The following is an 18,023-nucleotide window of genomic DNA, read 5'->3' on the forward strand; positions in this document are numbered from 1 at the left end:
ACTCTTTTGCCACTAAAATGAATCACCTCGCATTTATTCACGTTGTACGGCATTCACTTTACTCTTTGCCTACTTGGACAAACTGTTCCTTCTGTCTGTATCTCCTGGTAGCTTCCGCTCCTGGCTTTTTGTCATCTGTAACTTGGAGATATTACATTTAATTCCCTTCATCTAAATTCCTAACATATGTTGGCGACTATCTGTGGTCCAAGCACTGAACCTTGTGGTATACCACTGCTCACTGCCTGCACTTGGACAAGGTCCCACTGATTCAGAATGTTTACATAGAAACATAGAAAATAGGTGCAGGAGTAGGCCATTCGGCCCTTCGAGCCAGCACCGCCATTCAATTTGTCCATGGCTGATCATCCTGCACCTATTGTCTATTGTCTATTGAAAGACTGGAGCGACTGGGCTTGTATACACTGGAATTTAGAAGGATGAGAGGGGATCTTATCGAAACGTATAAGATTATTAAGGGGTTGGATACGTTAGAGGCAGGAAACATGTTCCCAATGTTGGGGGAGTCCAGAACAAGGGGCCACAGTTTAAGAATAAGGGGTAGGCCATTTAGAACTGAGATGAGGAAAAACTTTTTCAGTCAGAGAGTTGTAAATCTGTGGAATTCTCTGCCTCAGAAGGCAGTGGAGGCCAATTCTCTGAATGCATTCAATAGACAATAGACAATAGGTGCAGGAGTAGGCCATTCAGCCCTTCGAGCCAGCACCGCCATTCAATGCGATCATGGCTGATCACTCTCAATCAGTACCCCGTTCCTGCCTTCACCCCATACCCCCTCACTCCGCTATCCTTAAGAGCTCTATCCAGCTCTCACTTGAAAGCATCCAACGAACTGGCCTCCACTGCCTTCTGAGGCAGAGAATTCCACACCTTCACCACTCTCTGACTGAAAACGTTCTTCCTCATCTCCGTTCTAAATGGCCTACCCCTTATTCTTAAACTGTGGCCCCTTGTTCTGGACTCCCCCAACATTGGGAACATGTTTCCTGCCTCTAATGTGTCCAATCCCCTAATTATCTTATATGTTTCAATAAGATCCCCCCTCATCCTTCTAAATTCCAGTGTATACAAGCCTAATTGCTCCAGCCTTTCAACATACGACAGTCCCGCCATTCCGGGAATTAACCTAGTGAACCTACGCTGCACGCCCTCAATAGCAAGAATATCCTTCCTCAAGAGCGAGCTAGATAGAGCTCTTAAGGATAGTGGAGTCAGGGGGTATGGGGAGAAGGCAGGAACGGGATACTGATTGAGAATGATCAGCCATGATCACATTGAATGGCGGTGCTGGCTCGAAGGGCCGAATGGCCTCCTGCACCTATTGTCTATTGTCTATTATAAAATAGGTGCAGGAGTAGGCCATTCGGTCCTTCAAGCCAGCACCGCCATTCAATATGATCATGGCTGATCATTCAAAATCAGTACCCCGTTCCTGCTTTCTCCCCATATCCTTTGATTCCGTTAGCCCTAAGAGCTCTAGCTAACTCTCTCTTGAAAACATCCAGTGAATTGGCCTCCACTGCCCTCTGCTTTTTGTTCCCTGCCAGCAGCCCTGCACTATCCATGACAGTACATCACCCCCAATCCCAAGGGCCTTCATTTTGCAAACTAATCTGTGACGTTGAACCATGTCATAGAGTCATACAGCGTGGAAACTTGCCCAACTTGCCCACACCAGCCAACAATGTTCCATCTATACTAGTCCCACCTGCCTGGTTCTGGCCCATATCCCTCTAAACCTGTCCTGTCCATGTACCTGTCTAACTGTTTCTTAAACATTGGGATAGTCCCTGCCTCAGTTACTTCCTCTGACAGCTCATTCTGTACAACCACCAAGCTCTGTGTGGAAAAAGTTACCCCCCAGATTCCTAACAAATCTTTTCCCCTTTTTGGGGTAACTTTTTCCACACAGAGCTTGGTGGTTGTATGGAACGGGCTGCCAGAGACAGGGACTATTGTAATGTTTAAGAAACATTTAGATAGGTACATGTGTGACCCTATAACTATATGAGAGCTTTGCACGTATCCAAATGAGAATCTGCTGGCTGGTACCCTATCTACTATACTGGTTATGCCCACAAAACATCCCAGTGAAGTTGTCAAGTATGATCTAACTTTAATAATTCCAAGCTGATTTTTTTGTTTCACAGATCCTGCCGATGTTTTTCAGATGTTCTGCTACTACACATTTCATAATGGATTCCAGCACTTTCTACACTCTGGATGTGTCAGGCTAACTGATTTATATTGCTGTTTTTATCTTTCTCACCTTACAGACAGCACCCGTAGTCAGGATCGAACCCTGGTCTCTGGCATTCAAAGGCAGCAACTCTACCGCTGCACCACCCGTTCCTGGGGCTATGGAAATTTACCTGTCTTTAATCCCTTCAATTTCTTTAACGCCGTTACTCTACCAATACTAATTTCCTTCACTTTCTCCCCCTCTAGATCTTAGGTTCCCTAACATTTCCGAAGGCTGTCTATGTCCTTTTTTGTTTGAGAAGATAAACACAGTACTTCATCAAATACTTTGAAAATAGCTGATCCATGTACATCAGCCGCACCTCGGATTCAATCCCCTTTCTTTGCTGACTTTATGTCAATTGATCTGGATGTGCAGGGAATGGAAGGATATGAATTATATGCAGGCAGATTGGAGTTGTAATCGGCATCACGTTCAGTACAGAAATGATGGGCTAAAGGGCCTGTTCCTGTGTTGTATTATTCTATGATCTTTGCCAGAGTAAGGCGTCAATTTGTCCTCCGTACATTTGGGTTGGGGGAAGGTGATGGCATTGCGATTTGTGAGTTATGGTTGAAAAATATGATCCTGAGTTTTTTGTCCTCTACACTGCCCTGTAAAAGTGTGCGTGTGTGTGTGTGTGTGTTTTTATGTGTGTGTTTTTATGTGTGTGTGTGTGTGTGTGTGTGTCTTCATCATGTACAATCCTTGAATCAGAGTAATCATAGCAGTCTTCTCTCAAAGTTGGTCGATTAGAGCCTCGTTCAACATGGTACATGGTACATGGAACGAGCTGCCAGAGGATGTAGTTGAGGTTCTATTGCAACATTTAAGAGACATTTAGGTACAGAACAGATTTAGAAGGATACTAGACCAAGTGCACCCGTTAGGCCCAAACCTCTCCTGCATTGGTGCAGCACCCTCTCCTCCCCCTCGCCCCCTTTCTCCCCCTCCCTCCTCTCTCCCCCTCCTCCCTCCCCTCCCCCTCCCTCCCCCTCCCCACTTCCCCACCCCGCCCTACTCCATCCCCCTCAACCCCCCCTTATCCTCCTTCCCTCCCCATCCCTCTCCCCCTCCCTCCACAATCCCCCCTAGGAGATAGATTTAAACTGTAAAATATGAATAACAAAAAATATAACACCGATTTCAATGAAACTTTAATTAGCACCAAAGGGACGACGGTGAGTAAGGTGGGCCTAAAATTGACGCACGATCGTGTACCGTTTTTGCTGTAGTTCAGGAACAAACAAACGAACGAGAGTTTTAGTATATAGATGGGCCGAATGCAGGCGGGTGAAACTAGTGTAGATGGGGCATGTTTGGCGGCATGGGCAAGTAGGGATGAAGGGCCTGTTAAGCCACCAGTCTTTGCTGTGCGCTGTATGACTAGGAGTTGAAGCATGCAGTGGAGGAAAAACGGTATTGACTACAATAAATTACGAAAATAACCAATGTCTTTGCCATTCTGTTTAGGCACATAGCACTCAGACTACCTGATTTCCACCCACCCCCTTAAATACCCACCCTCCTTAAATCCACTTGCATTTACCATCTGCTATATAAATGAAATAGCGAATGCCAGACAATATACACTGATCAGCCAAAACATTATGACCACTGACAGGCGCAGTGAATAACATTGATTTTCTTGTTACAATGCCACCTGTCAAGGGGTGGGATATATTAGGCAGCAAGTGAACAGTCAGTTCTTGAAGTTGATGTGTTGGATGCAGGTGAAATGGGCAGGAGTAAAGGCCTGAGTTTTATAACGAAGGCTGTCCCGTCTGGTTCGAACCGACAGAAGGTCGACTGTGGCACAAGTCACAGAAAATTTTAATGGTGGTCACGGGAGGAATGTGTCACAATACACAGTGCATCGCACCCTGCTGCGTATGGGGCTGCACACGGAGGACCAACAGCACATTAGGCAGGTGGCCATAATGTTTTGGCTCATCAGGTCATAATGTTTTGGCTGATGGCCCTCACAATAAGTTGTCCATTTGCTTTGCATCAAGACTCTGCACAAAATGATGGCAAGCATCCACAAGTCAGTGTTTCTGTGAGAGGAAAGGAAAAAAACGGAGAAGAAAATAAGCAACATGATGCCGCTTATATATGTAGCATGTTCAGGAGTTTTAAAATGATCTTTCTAGTAACTTTCAAAGGTTATCCCTTTTGGCTTGAAGTTGTTCTGCTTTACCACTAGGCGGCAGCAACGGTCCATTTTACATGTTCTGCATAACTGCATCAGTACAGGTTCCCAATACTTTTATCATTGTTCTTTTTAGTTGAGCGACACATGTGGAATTTAATCTAAAAGCAATCCGGTCCTCTGTGCACCGATGGTGCTGTTGCCAAATCAATCACAATCACAATCATACTTTATTAGCCAAGTATGTTTTGCAACATACAAGGAACTTCATTTGCCGTACAGTCATAGCAATAAAAAGCAACAGGACACACAACATACATTTTAACATGAACATCCACCACAGTGACTCCTCCACATTCCTCACTGTGATGGAAGGCGGAACAAAGTTCAATCTCTCCCCTTCTTTGTCCTCCAGCGGTCGGGGGCCTCGAACCTTCCGTTGACGGGACGATCTTGACTCCCGTAACCGGCGGTGGGCCTTCCTCGTCGGGGCGATCAAGCTCCTGCATCGGGGGGGGGGGGGGGAATCTCAGCTCCCCCACGCTGGGTGATCTACCCCGTTGTCGAACGTCGTGCGGCTTTTGGAGCTTCCCGACATCGGTCTCAACCCGAGACTGCCAGCTCCACGATGTGAATAACAATAACAAAAACATTTGATTTTCTTTTTTACTTCTTCCTTGAATTTTATCTCTCAGTCTTTCCCTCAATCATCGCTGAGGTTAAGCCAGTTGTCTTGTAGTTGATGAGACGGTCCTGTTAACCCTATGGTCCCTTCAATAGACAATAGGTGCAGGAGGAGGCCATTCGGCCCATCGAGCCAGCACCGCCATTCAATGTGATCGTGGCTGATCATTCTCACTCGGTACCCCGTTCCTGCCTTCTCCCCATACCCCCTGACTCCGCTATCCTTAAGAGCTCTATCCAGCTCTCTCTTGAATGCATTCAGAGAATTGGCCTCCACTGCCTTCTGAGGCAGAGAATTCCACAGATAGGCAGAGAATTCCACAGAGAATTCAAGCAGTTAATTACCCAGAGGAGAGAAATCAAGAACCAGAGGACGTAGATTTAAGCTGAGTGGTTTAATAAGTAATAAGTACTTTATTCATCCCACAACGGGGAAATTTGCAGGGTTACAGCAGCAAAGTGGATAGCAAAAATAAATAAACATTCATTAAAAAAATAAAATAACGGTGATTACTTTGTTTACTGGCCTGCTGGGAGCAGTGCTGATTGTGAGGGACAGAGGGATCTGAGGGACAAATTTTCACTCAGAGAGTGGTTGAGTATATGGAACGAACTGCCAGTAGAGGTAGTCAAGGCAGGTACAACAAGAGCATTTAAAAGCCATTTGGACAGGTACATGGAGAGGAAAGATGTAGACAGATATGGGCCAAATGCATATTTGGAAATGGTTCCGTTCAGTTTAGTTCATTATCCCGTGTACCGAGGTACAGTGAAAAGCCTTTGTTGCGTGCTATCCAATCAGCAGAAAGACAATACTTGATTACAATCGAGCCGTTTGCAGTGTACAGATACATAATAAGGAAATAATGGTTAGTGCAAGGTAAAGCCAGCAAAGTCCGATCAAGGATAGTCCAAGGGTCACCAACGAGGCAGATAGTAGTTCAGCACTGCTCTCTGGTTGTGGTAGGATGATTCAGCTGCCTGAGAAAGCTGGGATGAAAATGGGACCAGCTTAGTTGCTAGTTGCCATTGGCATGGACGGGTTGGCAGAAGGGCCTGTTTCTGTGCTGTATGAAGGAACTGCAGATGCTGGCTTAAATCGAAGATAGACACAAAATGCTGGAGTAACTCAGCGGGACAGGCAGCATCTCTGGAGAGAAGGAATGGGTGACGTTTCGTGTCGAGACCCTTCTTCAGACTCTCGAACCGAAACGTCACCCATTCTCTCCAGAGATGCTGCCTGTCCCGCTGAGCATTTTGTGTCTTTCTGTGCTGTATGACTCTATCCAGCTGCCCTGAGTTGCTCGGTCTAATCTCCCCTTAAACCGATAGCTTTGCCCCTTGCCGAGATGGAGATTTCCATTTCCCACACTGTGTACTTGTGCCCTGTCATATGAGTCTGTCGGATCGCTGCCAACTAGATTGAATCACAGGATTTCTTTTGTGTATGCTGTGGATGAATGCCATTTGGGAACTGGGCTGACACTGTTCAAACTGTTACTGGGATGTTTCCAAAACGTGAGATAATAAGTAATGCTTTTTTTCTTGCCATTGCTGGCAGACGACAAATCGGAACTATTTGGAGGGTGACACAAACGTCTTGTTCTTGAATGTGTAGGAAAGAAACTGCAGATGCTGGTTAAAATCGAAGGTAGACACAAAATGCTGGAGTAACTCTCGGCTTGTACTCGCTGGAATTTAGAAGACTGAGGGGGGATCTTATTGAAACATATAAAGTTCTTAAGGGGTTGGAGAGGCTAGATGCGGGAAGATTGTTCCCGATGTTGGGGAAGTCCAGAACCAGGGGTCACAGCTTAAGGATAAGAGGGAAGTCTTTTAGGACAGAGATGAGAAAACATTTCTTCACACAGAGAGTGGTGAGTCTGTGGAATTCTCTGCCACAGAAGGTAGTTGAGGCCAGTTCATTGGCTATATTTAAGAGGGAGTTAGATGTGGCCCTTATGGCTAAAGGGATCAGGGGGTATGGAGAGAAGGCAGGTACAGGTTACTGAGCTGGATGATCAGCCATGATCATATTGAATGGCCTACTCCTGCACCTATTTTCTATGTAACTCAGCGGGTCAGGCAGCATCTCCGGAGAGAAGGAATGGGTGACGTTTCGGGTCGAGAGACCCTTCAGTCCAAGTCAAGTCAAGTCAATTTTATTTGTCACATACACATAAATGTGCAGTGAAATGAAAGATTACCCACAGTCCAACAATAAGAGCAATAAAAATAAGCAATAACACACAAAAAGAAATATCCATCACAGTGAGTCTCCTCCAGACACCTCCTCACTGTGATGGAAGGCCAGAATGTCTTTTCTCTTCCCCTGCCGTCTTCTCCCGAAACGTCACCCATTCCTTCTCTCCCGAGATGCTGCCTGACCCGCGGAGTTACTCCAGCATTTTGTGTCTACCTTCGTCTTTTCCTTGAAACTCCACTTTTTGTACTCCAGTTGCGCGATGCCAGTGCTGGAGGGTTTGTTAAAAGTTATTCAATTATCTACAACGTCCTCCTCTTTTCAAGTCGACTGTTACAGTTTGGTTTATTGCCACGTGTACCGAGGTACTGTGATAAGCTTTTGTTGCGTGCTATCCAGTCAGCGGAAAGACCATACATGATTACAGTCGAGCCATCCACAGTGTACAGACACATGGTAAGGGACTAACATTTAGTGCAAGGTAAAGCTACCAACGTCCGATGAAGGATAGTCCGAGGGTCACCAATGAGGTAGATAGTAGTTCAGCACTGCTCTCTGGTTGTGGGCGGATGGTTCAGTTGCCCGCTAACAGCCGGGAAGAAACTGCCCCTGAAACTGGAGGTGTGCGTTTAGGTAGACCTATAAATTTGGAGTCTTGCAGCACAAAAACTGGCCCTTCGGCCCAACCTGTCCATGCTGACCAAATTGCCTAACTAAGCTAGTCTTACTTGCCTGCACTTGGCCGGTAGCCCTCCAAAACGTTCCTCTCCTTGCACCTATCTAAGTGCCTTTTAAATGTCATAATTGTACCCATCTCTACTACTTCCACTGGCGCCCCTCTGTAATTTAGAGATAGACTTTAGAGATACATTGCGGACTCGATGGCCCATTGGCCCACCGAGTCGGCGCCGACTAGCGATCGCCTTGTACCCTAGCACTATCCTGCACACTAGGGACAAGAGAGAGTTAGATACAGCTCTTTGAGCCTAACGGAATCAAGGGGTACGGGGAGAAAGCAGGAACGGGCTACTGATTCTGGATGATCGGCCACGATCATATTGAATGGCGGTGCTGGCTCAAAGGGGCGAATGGCCTACTCCTGCACCTACTTTCTCAGCTTCTAATTTACAATTGTAATGGAGCCAATTAGACAATAGACAATAGGTGCAGGAGGAGGCCATTCGGCCCTTCGAGCCAGCACCGCCATTCAATGTGATCATGGCTGATCATTCTCAATCAGTACCCCGTTCTTGCATTCTCCCCATACCCCCTGACTACGCTATCCTTAAGAGCTCTATCTAGCTCTCTCTTGAATGCATTCAGAGAATTGGCCTCCACTGCCTTCTGAGGCAGAGAATTCCACAGATTTACAACTGTCTGACTGAAAAAGTTTTTCCTCATCTCCGTTCTAAATGGCCAACCCCTTATTCTTAAACTGTGGCCCCTTGTTCTGGACTCCCCCAACATTGGGAACATGTTTCCTGCCTCTAATGTGTCCAACCCCTTAATAATCTTATACGTTTCGATAAGATCTCCTCTCATCCTTCTAAATTCCAGTGTATACAAGCCTAGTCGCTTCAGTCTTTCAACATACGATAGTCCCGCCATTCCGGGAATTAACCTAGTAAACCTACGCTGCACGCCCTCAATTAACCTACAAACCTGTGCGTCTTTGGAGTGTGCAAGGAAACCGGAGCACCCGGAGAAACCCCAGGCTGGTGGCGGGGAGAGCATTCAAGTTCGGTACAGACAGCATCCATAGTCAGGATGGAACCCAGGCCTCTGGCGCCACGAGGCGGCAACTCTACCGCTGCACAACTGTGGTTTGGAGGGATTGCAATGTGGATCAAACAACTTGAATTGCATCCTTTCATAGGACTGTGAGACGACTGCCAAGGCCAATAATCAATGATGCTTTAGTTGTCATGTGTACAGCTGCACGGTGAAATTCCTTTTGCATATATCACACTTGCAGGCGCCGTTATTCGAGGCCCGAAGTTTGGTCGCCCGCGCGCTCGATGCACTGGAGCAGTTCCCTCTCTCCTCGTCTGGCCATCTTTGTGTCCCGGGGGTGCCTCCTGCAGCCGACACTGAAGGAGCTGGAGACATCCCCCCCCACCCAGAACTAATGGGCCTCAAGTATGGGTGTTGGTGAACTACCCTCTTGAACTGCTGCTGATCTTCCAGCTTCGCACAATAGCTAAAATCAAACCATTCCTCCAATTTGACGACGTTGAAAAAATCATCCACGCATTCATTTCCTCCCGCCTCGACTACTGCAACTCCCTATACACTGGGATCAGCCAATCATCCCTGTCCCGCCTGCAATTGGTCCAAAACGCCACAGCGAGACTCCTGACGGGTACCCGTAAAAGGGACCACATCACCCCGATTCTGGCCTCTCTCCACTGGCTCCCAGTACGGTACAGAATCAACTTCAAGCTCCTCCTATTCACATACAAAGCCCTAAACTGGCTTGCCCCCCCCCCCCCCCCCCATATCAAAATCCTCTAACCCACCACTCTATCTCCAGGTCCCTCAGGTCGGCCGACTTGGGGCTACTGACTAACCCGCGATCTAGGCTTAAGCTCAGGGGTGACCGCGCTTTTGCGGTTGCAGCTCCTAGACTGTGGAACAGCATCCCTCTCCCCATCAGAACTGCCCCCTCCATCGACTGCTTTAAGTCCAGGCCCAAAACCTATTTCTACTCCCTAGCGTTTGAGGCCCTCTGAGGGGGCGCTGTGAATTGTTTATGTATGTGCTGTTATGTTTGTGTGCCATTGTATGTTCGTTCTTAGTAACTGAACTGATGTACAGCACTTTGGTCAACGTGGGTTGTTTTTAAATGTGCTATACAAATAAAATTGACTTGACTTGACTTGACTTGATCTGTTCCCAACAGGCCCCTGTGTTCTTTCTTCAAAATGGAACTTAATGCCATCTCCGATGGTGGAGTAAATGGCAAATTAAAGACTTCCAAGCTGTGTGAATGTAATGTGATTTTGCATGCTGAGCCATGAATTGAAAACAAGCTTTAAAGTTGCATTAAAGTTAATGTTGCTGCTAAAGAAAACACTCTACGGAGCTTCAATTAAACCGCTCGATATATTCCTCGTGCTTCCTCTCTGTATAACTCTTGTCTCTGTGAATGGCCCTTGTCTACTTCGGAATAATATTGTAATGCCCTGCTCTGTCTTGTCTATTATCCAGTTACCAGAGGCTGCTGCAGACTATCGCTGTGTTGGAAGCCCAGCGAGCTCAGGCTATTCAAGATCTGGAGTGTTTGAGCAAATTTCAGAAGGAAGGACTGAAGGAGCCCATCGCGTTTGTCGAAAATCTCCAAAAGAAGGTAGATCGCGACCCCCAGGAGACGCAATGAACTGCAGACGCTGGAATCTGGAGTGGAACACACAGTGCTGGAAGGACCCAGCGGGTCAGGCAGCATCTGTGGAGGGAAATGGGCAAAGATCACCTCACCTAGGTATTCCCTCCACAGATGCTGCCTCACCTGCAGAGTTCTCCAGTACTTTGAGCGTTTAGATCATAACCAGGCCCTCAATAAAAGTAGGGCGGCCCTTCAATATTTATTTAAATGAAATGTCAAGGATCCTTTTATCCCAATGTTTCAAGTCTGTACATTTTTCTCTCTTATTTTTTTACTAATTTTGGTAGAGAGATCAGCCATTTTAATGATCATGTAGGCAATGAGCAGACCCTTAACTCTTGGTTCATTCCATTGTATGCAATCTGTTTAAAAATATAAGACATAGAGGAAAGGAAAGCAAGCAGGCCTTGTAGATGCTTAACTGCACCCAAGGAGTTTGGGGTACAATGGAAGGTGTGATTTGTCAGAGTATTCTGGGTGCAGACTAATACCATTATGTGGAGGGAAGGTCGATTACAGTATTGAGTGCCTTTTCGGTGCGGGTGAAATGTGGCTGAGAAGCACCAGAAATCATAGTTACAGTTTAGTTTCTTGTCACGTGTACCGAGGTACAGTGAAAAGCTTTTGTTGCGTGCTATCCAGTCAGCAGAAAGACAACACATGATTACAATCGAGCCATTTACAGTGTATTGATACATGATAAGGGAATAATGTTTATTTAGTGCAAGGTAAAGCCAGCAAAGTCCGATCAAGGATAGTCCCAGGGTTACCAATGAGGTAGATGGTAGTTCAGCACTGCTCTCTGGTTGTGGTAAGGATGACTCAGTTGCCTGATAACAGCTGGGAAGAAACCGTCCCTGAATCTGGAGGTGAATCTCCTGATGGGAGAGGGGAGAAGAGGGAGTGGCCAGGGTGCGACTCGTCCTTGATTACGCTGCTGGCCTTGCCGAGATGGGGGGGGGGGGGGGGGTTGTAATGAGACTGATTGATTTGGCAAGATGAGATCCTGTGGGAGTTTGGAGATATTGGACGATACGGGCGGTATTTCGTACAGGTTAAGAACCAACCGCATGTCGTGGGCCCGGAGGCTTCGCAGGTAGAGGTTTGGAGTTCCTTGAATAGCATGCGAGAGAGACTTCCGTTTTTACAACAACCTGGAACAAATCACTGAATTTAATTTTGTCGTGTGCCACAATATGAGCCACAATGCAATGTCAAATAAATGGCTGTGGGTCGAGAAAACCTGCAGTGTAAGAGACCCGTAAGAGCACACTGAAGTAACTTTCCATTTCATGGGACTTTTCTGGCACGGTAAGTGGTGGCTAGTTGGCCCGGTGTGTCCGTGTTAATCTCCCAGCGAGCCCTGCTTTCGGTGCTGTAACCCTAGGTGGTCCATGCGATGTACATCTAACTCCTCTGTGATGACCACTGTTGAATATGCCGATGTCAGATCACCTTGGAAGGTGCCGACCAGCGCATCTTTCAGTCACTTTGGAAAGTGCCGACCAGCGCAGAAAAATCTCTCCACGTCTTCCCCGATTTATCTTTGAATGTCTGCCCAAAAACACCCCCCCCCCTGAATTTGTGGGCTTTGCTGAGAATGTGCAGCCGAGGATAGATTTCTAACCGATGAAAACTTGCCATTAATGTAGGTTGATATGGGGCTTCCGTGTCTGCAAAGAGTGGTTCAGCTGCCCCAGATTCCATGGGACCATTATACATCTGGAATTGGACATTTTGATAAAGAATACAGAAATAAGAAACACAACACACGGAGGTTAAAACTCATCTTTGACAAAGGTACAACATGTCCGCGTTTTTTTACAATCCACTTCACCCTGAGCCGTGATTGAAATGTAGATTAAGTCCCTGCAAAATTCTCTGAATTTGTCTCTCCGGAGGCCATTTGTCTTTGTGGGACGATGTTGTTGTGATTGGTTACAGCAGAGAAGGAGGCTCTTTGCCCCCTCAGGTTGGGTTGGGCCTTTGAAAAGAGATGTGATTGGTGCCCCTCCCCTGCTTTTTAGCTGAAGAAAATTGAACGTGTCCTTTTCCCCTTGTCTTCTGGAAGCTGCGTTTGCTTCAGTCTTTCCCCTCAGATTTGTTTAATACGGCAATGTTTTTTTCCGCCTGGGCTAGGACTGCCGCTGAGACCAAAGAGTCCCCTGGATTCCAAGAAAGATGCCGAGTCGTCGTCCTCGTCCTCGTCTTTTTACTCTTCGGTGCTGCCTTTGAGCGACGCCCCCGAAATAATGATATCAAACAGTCGCTCGCAGGTGAATAATCCGCGCCGAAGAAAGTTGTGAACGTGGAATGACTTGCAATGGTTGCAATCAATGCTGTCAGAGGAAAGGAAATACCAGATTAACAGTGGCACGCTGCGGGCTTGCACGGTGGCGCAGCGGTAGAGTTGCTGCCTTACAGCACTTGCCGAGACCCGGGTTCCATCCCGACCCGTCTGTGCGGAGTTTTAGATTTAGAGATACAGCGCGGAAACAGGCCACCGGGTCCGCGCCGCCCAGCGATCCCCGCGCACTAACACTATCCTACACCCACCAGGGACAATTTTTACATTTGCCCAGCCAATTAACCTACACGTCTTTGGAGTGTGGGAGGAAACCGAAGATCTCGGAGAAAACCCACGCAGGTCACGGGGAGGACGTACAAACTCCGTACAGACGGCGCCCGTATTCAGGATCGAACCTGAGTCTCCGGCGCTGCATTCGCTGTAAGGCAGAAACTCTACCGCTGCGTTCTCCCCGTGACCCGCGCGGGTTTCCTCCGAGATCTTCGGTTTCCTCCCACGCTCCAAAGACGTAGAGGTTTGTAGGTAAATTGGCTTTGTATAAATGTAAATTGTCCCCGGTGTGTGTAGGAAAGTGTGGTGCGGGGATCACTGGTCGGTGCGGACCCGGTGGGCCAAAGGGCCTGTTTCCACGCTGTATCTCTAAACTAAACTAAACTAAACTAAACTCATGTAGTGTGATTTGGAAAACTTGATCATATTGGTGTCATGTTGACCATTTTCCATTGGATTTTATTTGTACTGTTAAACCCATGAAAAGCAATGTTGCTATGTGGCAGCACTGTAGCTCTACAGTTCATAGCTTGTCAGGCCTGCCGGATCTCCCGGTTGCCAACCACTTTAATTCCTCTTCCCATTCCCATACTACCTTTCTGGTCTGGACCACCTCCATTTGCCAAAGTGAGACCACAACACCTCGTATTCTGCTTGCATAGCTTTCAGGCCAGTGGCATGTGCATTGAATTCTCCAATTTTAGGTAAACAACCTCCTGTGTCCCACATGGATGTGCACCCATTTCTCCCTTTTCCCTTTCCTCTCCCCCCACCCCCCCCCCCCCCCTCCACCTGTAATCCTTCCTCAGGCTTCACATTTCACACCTCTTCCATCGTTATCTCACTTTTTGTCTTTTCATCTCGGCCCTTTGTCCGACCTTTTGCCAATCAAAACCCCACCTTGCCTGTACCCACCTATCACTTGTTCCACATGCTGCCTCACTTCCAGCTTTCCCCCTCTCCTACAATCATCCTGAAGGAGGGTCCCCACTCAGAATGTCACCTCTCCAGAGATGCTGCCTGACTTGCTGAGTTACTCTGGCGCTTTGTGTCTTTCTTGTTTTATCAGTGTTTTTCCCTATCAACATAATTCCTTTAAAAAAAAAACAATCTGTAAAGAATAACATATCCTTTTTCTTTTTACCTTTAAATTGATATCAAGTGATACAGTGTGGAATCAGGCCCTTCGGCCCAACTTGCCCACACAGGCCAACATGTCCCAACTACACTAGTCCCACCTGCCTGCGTTTGGTACATACCCCTCCAAACTTGTCCTATCCATGTACCTGCCTAACTGTCTCTTAAATATTGAGATAGTCCTAGCCTCAACTACCTCCTCCGGCAGCTTGTTCCATACACCCACCACCCTTTGTGTGAAAAAGTCACTATTAAATCTTTCCCCCCTTCACCTTGAATTGAGCAATGAGATATAGTGAGCTCTGAGCTAAGGTGATCTTGACACAACAAGCAACTAAATGATGTGTGAAGGGCAGTGCTGGGAATGACTTTGGGAACAGATGTGTGTGGTTGGAAGAACTTTGCCAAATTGATTTCAATGTGAAGTTGTCCTCTTTGGAAAGTAAAAACAGCAGGTTTTTAAGCTTGAGAAACATTGTTAAGCTTGTTTCAAGTAATTCTTTCATTGAAAGCTACATCTTGCAATAATTAAATCTTGGCTTTAGTGGGCTGAGTGGCTGATGAAGGGTTGAGGAGTGGACGTTACGACAATTTGTACAGAGCTACATATCAAAGTATATATTGTGTCTGTGTAATAGCAGACTCTGAAAGTGAGTCCGATTATATCCAGTACTTTATTTGGACGATTTACATATATTTTCTGTTTCTGGTGTAAACATTTCCAGGTAATACGAGGAAGGATTTATGATGATTCCAAGTCGGAAACATTTAACCAGCTATGGAGTGTGGATGAACAGGTACGTTTTCTCATAAGTTCATAAGTTCTGGGAGCAGAATTAGGCCATTCGGCCCATCAAGTCTACTCCGCCATTCAATCATGGCTGATCTATCTTTCCCTCTCAACTCCATTCTCCTGCCTTCTCCCCATAGCCCTTGACACCCGTCCTAATCAAGAATCTATCTACCTCTCTGCCTTAAAAGTATCCATTGACAGCCTCCATGGCCGTCTGTGGCAATGAATTCCACAGATTCACCACCCTCTGACTAAAGAAATCCCCCCTCATCTTTTCAAAAGTACATCCTTTTATCCTGAGGCCCTTTGGTCCTAGGCTCTCCCACTAATGTGTTTCTGTTCACAGGCCACGCAGTGTATTGTATAGAGCTGTACTTGTAGGGTTTGTAAATGATACAACCATCAACTCTTCCTGACTAGCTGTGTCACAAGGTCATAAGTGATAGGAGTAGAATGAGGCCATTCAGTCCATCGTCTACTCCGCCATTCAATCATGGCTGATCTATCTCTCCCTCCTAAACCCCGTTCTCCTGCCTTCTCCCCATAACCCCTGACATCTGTATGAATCAAGAATCTATCTAGTGTATCTATGCATTAAAAATATCCACTGACCTGACCTCCACAGCCTCAAAGAATTCCACAGGTTCACCACTCTCTAACTAAAGACATTTCTCCTCACCTCCTTCCTAAAAGAATGTCCTTTAATTCTGAGGCTATGACTTCTAATCCTAGACTCTCCCACTAGTGGAAATATTCTCCACATCCACTCTATCCAAGCCTTTCAACATTCAGCATGTTTCAGAGGTCCTCCCTCATTCTTCTAAACTCCAGCGAGTACAGGCCCAGTGCCGACAAACTCTCATCATAGGTTAACCCTCTCATTCCTGCCATGTGCTGCCTGTCCCGCTGAGTTACTCCAGCATTTTGTGTCTCTTCGGTTTAAACCACCATCTGCAGTTCCTTCCTACATAATAAAGAAAGCACTGGGTTACCATTGAGAACTTACGAACATAAATTTTGTACATTGAAAAGCTGGTTGCTATCCAGTCAGTGGAAAGACAATACATGATTATAATCGAGCCATTAACTGTGTATAGATACATGATAAAGGAATAACGTTTAGTGCAAGGTAAAGCCAGCAAAGTCCGATCAAAGACAGTCTGAGGGTCACCAATGAGGTAGATAGTAGTTCAGAACTGCTCTCTGACTGTGGTAGGAGGGTTCAGTTGCCTGATAAACAGCCATTCTCTGCAGCCTTTGCCTACAGATTTGCCCTTCACAATCACAATCACAATAATACTTTATTAGCCAAGTATGTTTTGCAACATACGAGGAACTTCATTTGCCGTACAGTCATAGCAATAAAAAGCAACAGGACACACAACATACATTTTAACATGAACATCCACCACAGTGACTCCTCCACATTCCTCACTGTGATGGAAGGCGGAACAAAGTCCAATCTCTTCCCTTCTTTGTCCTCCCGCGGTCGAGCCTTCTGTTGACGGGACGATCTTGACTCCCGTAGCCGGTGGTGGGCCTTCCTCGTCGGGGCGATCCAACTCCTGCCTTGGGTGGGGGGGTTCAGCTCCCCCGCGCCGGGCGATCTACCCCGGGTCGGGACTAGTCGAACGTCTAGTCCTGCCCCATTCAAATGATGGGAAAGGTCAACAGTGTACTCACGCCAGTGTGACTGCCCCTCTCTGACCTTGCAAGACACAGGGCACTAAAGTATCTTTTAATTCCCTTTTAAAGAAACGGTTGGAGGAACTGCTGCTTAAATACCCCCCGGAAGAAGTGGAAACCCGGCGCTGGCAGAAGATAGCGGACAAGTTGGGCAACCGAACTGCCAAGCAGGTAACCCACAAGTGTTACAGTGTAAGCTTAACTAAACTTGCACCACGGTTGTTAATTGTACATAATGATTCATCACATGTTTATCAGGAAGGCTGGCTCCATCCTGGGGGCTGAGTTGGATTCACGGGGAGGTGGGTCTTGGAGAGGAATGATGCTCCTCAAACTGCGGAGCATCCTGGACAATACAGCTCACCCCCCTCCATCACACACGCTGGTCAACCTGAGGAGCACCTTCAACAACAGACTGGTCTCACCGAGATGCAGCACAGAACAGAACGCCACAGGATTATTAAGGGGTTGGACACGTTAGAGGCAGGAAACATGTTCCCAATGTTGGGGGAGTCCAGAACAAGGGGCCACAGTTTAAGAATAAGGGGTAGGCCATTTAGAACTGAGATGAGGAAAAACTTTTTCAGTCAGACAGTTGTGAATCTGTGGAATTCTCTGCCTCAGAAGGCAGTGGAGGCCAATTCTCTGAATGCATTCAAGAGAGAGCTGGATAGAGCTCTTAAGGATAGCGGAGTCAGGGGGTATGGGGAGAAGGCAGGAACGGGGTACTGATTGAGAATGATCAGCCATGATCACATTGAATGGCGGTGCTGGCTCGAAGGGCCCAATGGCCTCCTCCTGCACCTATTGTCTATTGTCTATTCCCTGTGGCTATCAAACTGTACAACACCTCCTGGGGGGTAGACTGACTCCCCTCCCCATCCCCTCCACCCCTTTCCCTAATCTTTGCACAGCCACAATCCTTTCCACTCGCCACTTTAATTTCATGTTTCATGTATCTTGTTGTGTTTTATGACTGTTGGCAGACCAATTTCCCTCCTGGGATAAAAAAAGTTCTGCCGTATCGTAGGTGTTTATAACTGTTCACTATCACATACATCAAATCGCTCAGATTTTCACCCTCACTGGTTCCACAGGTGTACACACAGTATGGTCCTGCGACCTCTATTTCAAGTGACCAA

At 46.8% G+C, this 18,023-nt stretch overlaps 1 protein-coding gene across 2 annotated transcripts in view; it reads left to right on the forward strand.

Moving 5' to 3' along the window:
- The window catches only part of zzz3 (zinc finger, ZZ-type containing 3), a 138,437-nt gene that overhangs the window by 89,828 nt on the left and 30,586 nt on the right, over nt 1-18,023 (forward strand). For both annotated transcript variants that reach the window (XM_078408164.1, XM_078408165.1), the window contains exons 3-7: nt 10,513-10,651; nt 12,340-12,487; nt 12,827-12,963; nt 15,128-15,199; nt 16,951-17,052. In XM_078408164.1, coding sequence (XP_078264290.1) covers nt 10,513-10,651; nt 12,340-12,487; nt 12,827-12,963; nt 15,128-15,199; nt 16,951-17,052 — 598 coding nt within the window. The remainder of the gene's footprint in view (nt 1-10,512; nt 10,652-12,339; nt 12,488-12,826; nt 12,964-15,127; nt 15,200-16,950; nt 17,053-18,023) is intronic.

Source organism: Rhinoraja longicauda, chromosome 11 (assembly GCF_053455715.1).
Source record: "Rhinoraja longicauda isolate Sanriku21f chromosome 11, sRhiLon1.1, whole genome shotgun sequence".
In the NCBI taxonomy this organism is placed as follows: domain Eukaryota; kingdom Metazoa; phylum Chordata; class Chondrichthyes; order Rajiformes; family Arhynchobatidae; genus Rhinoraja; species Rhinoraja longicauda.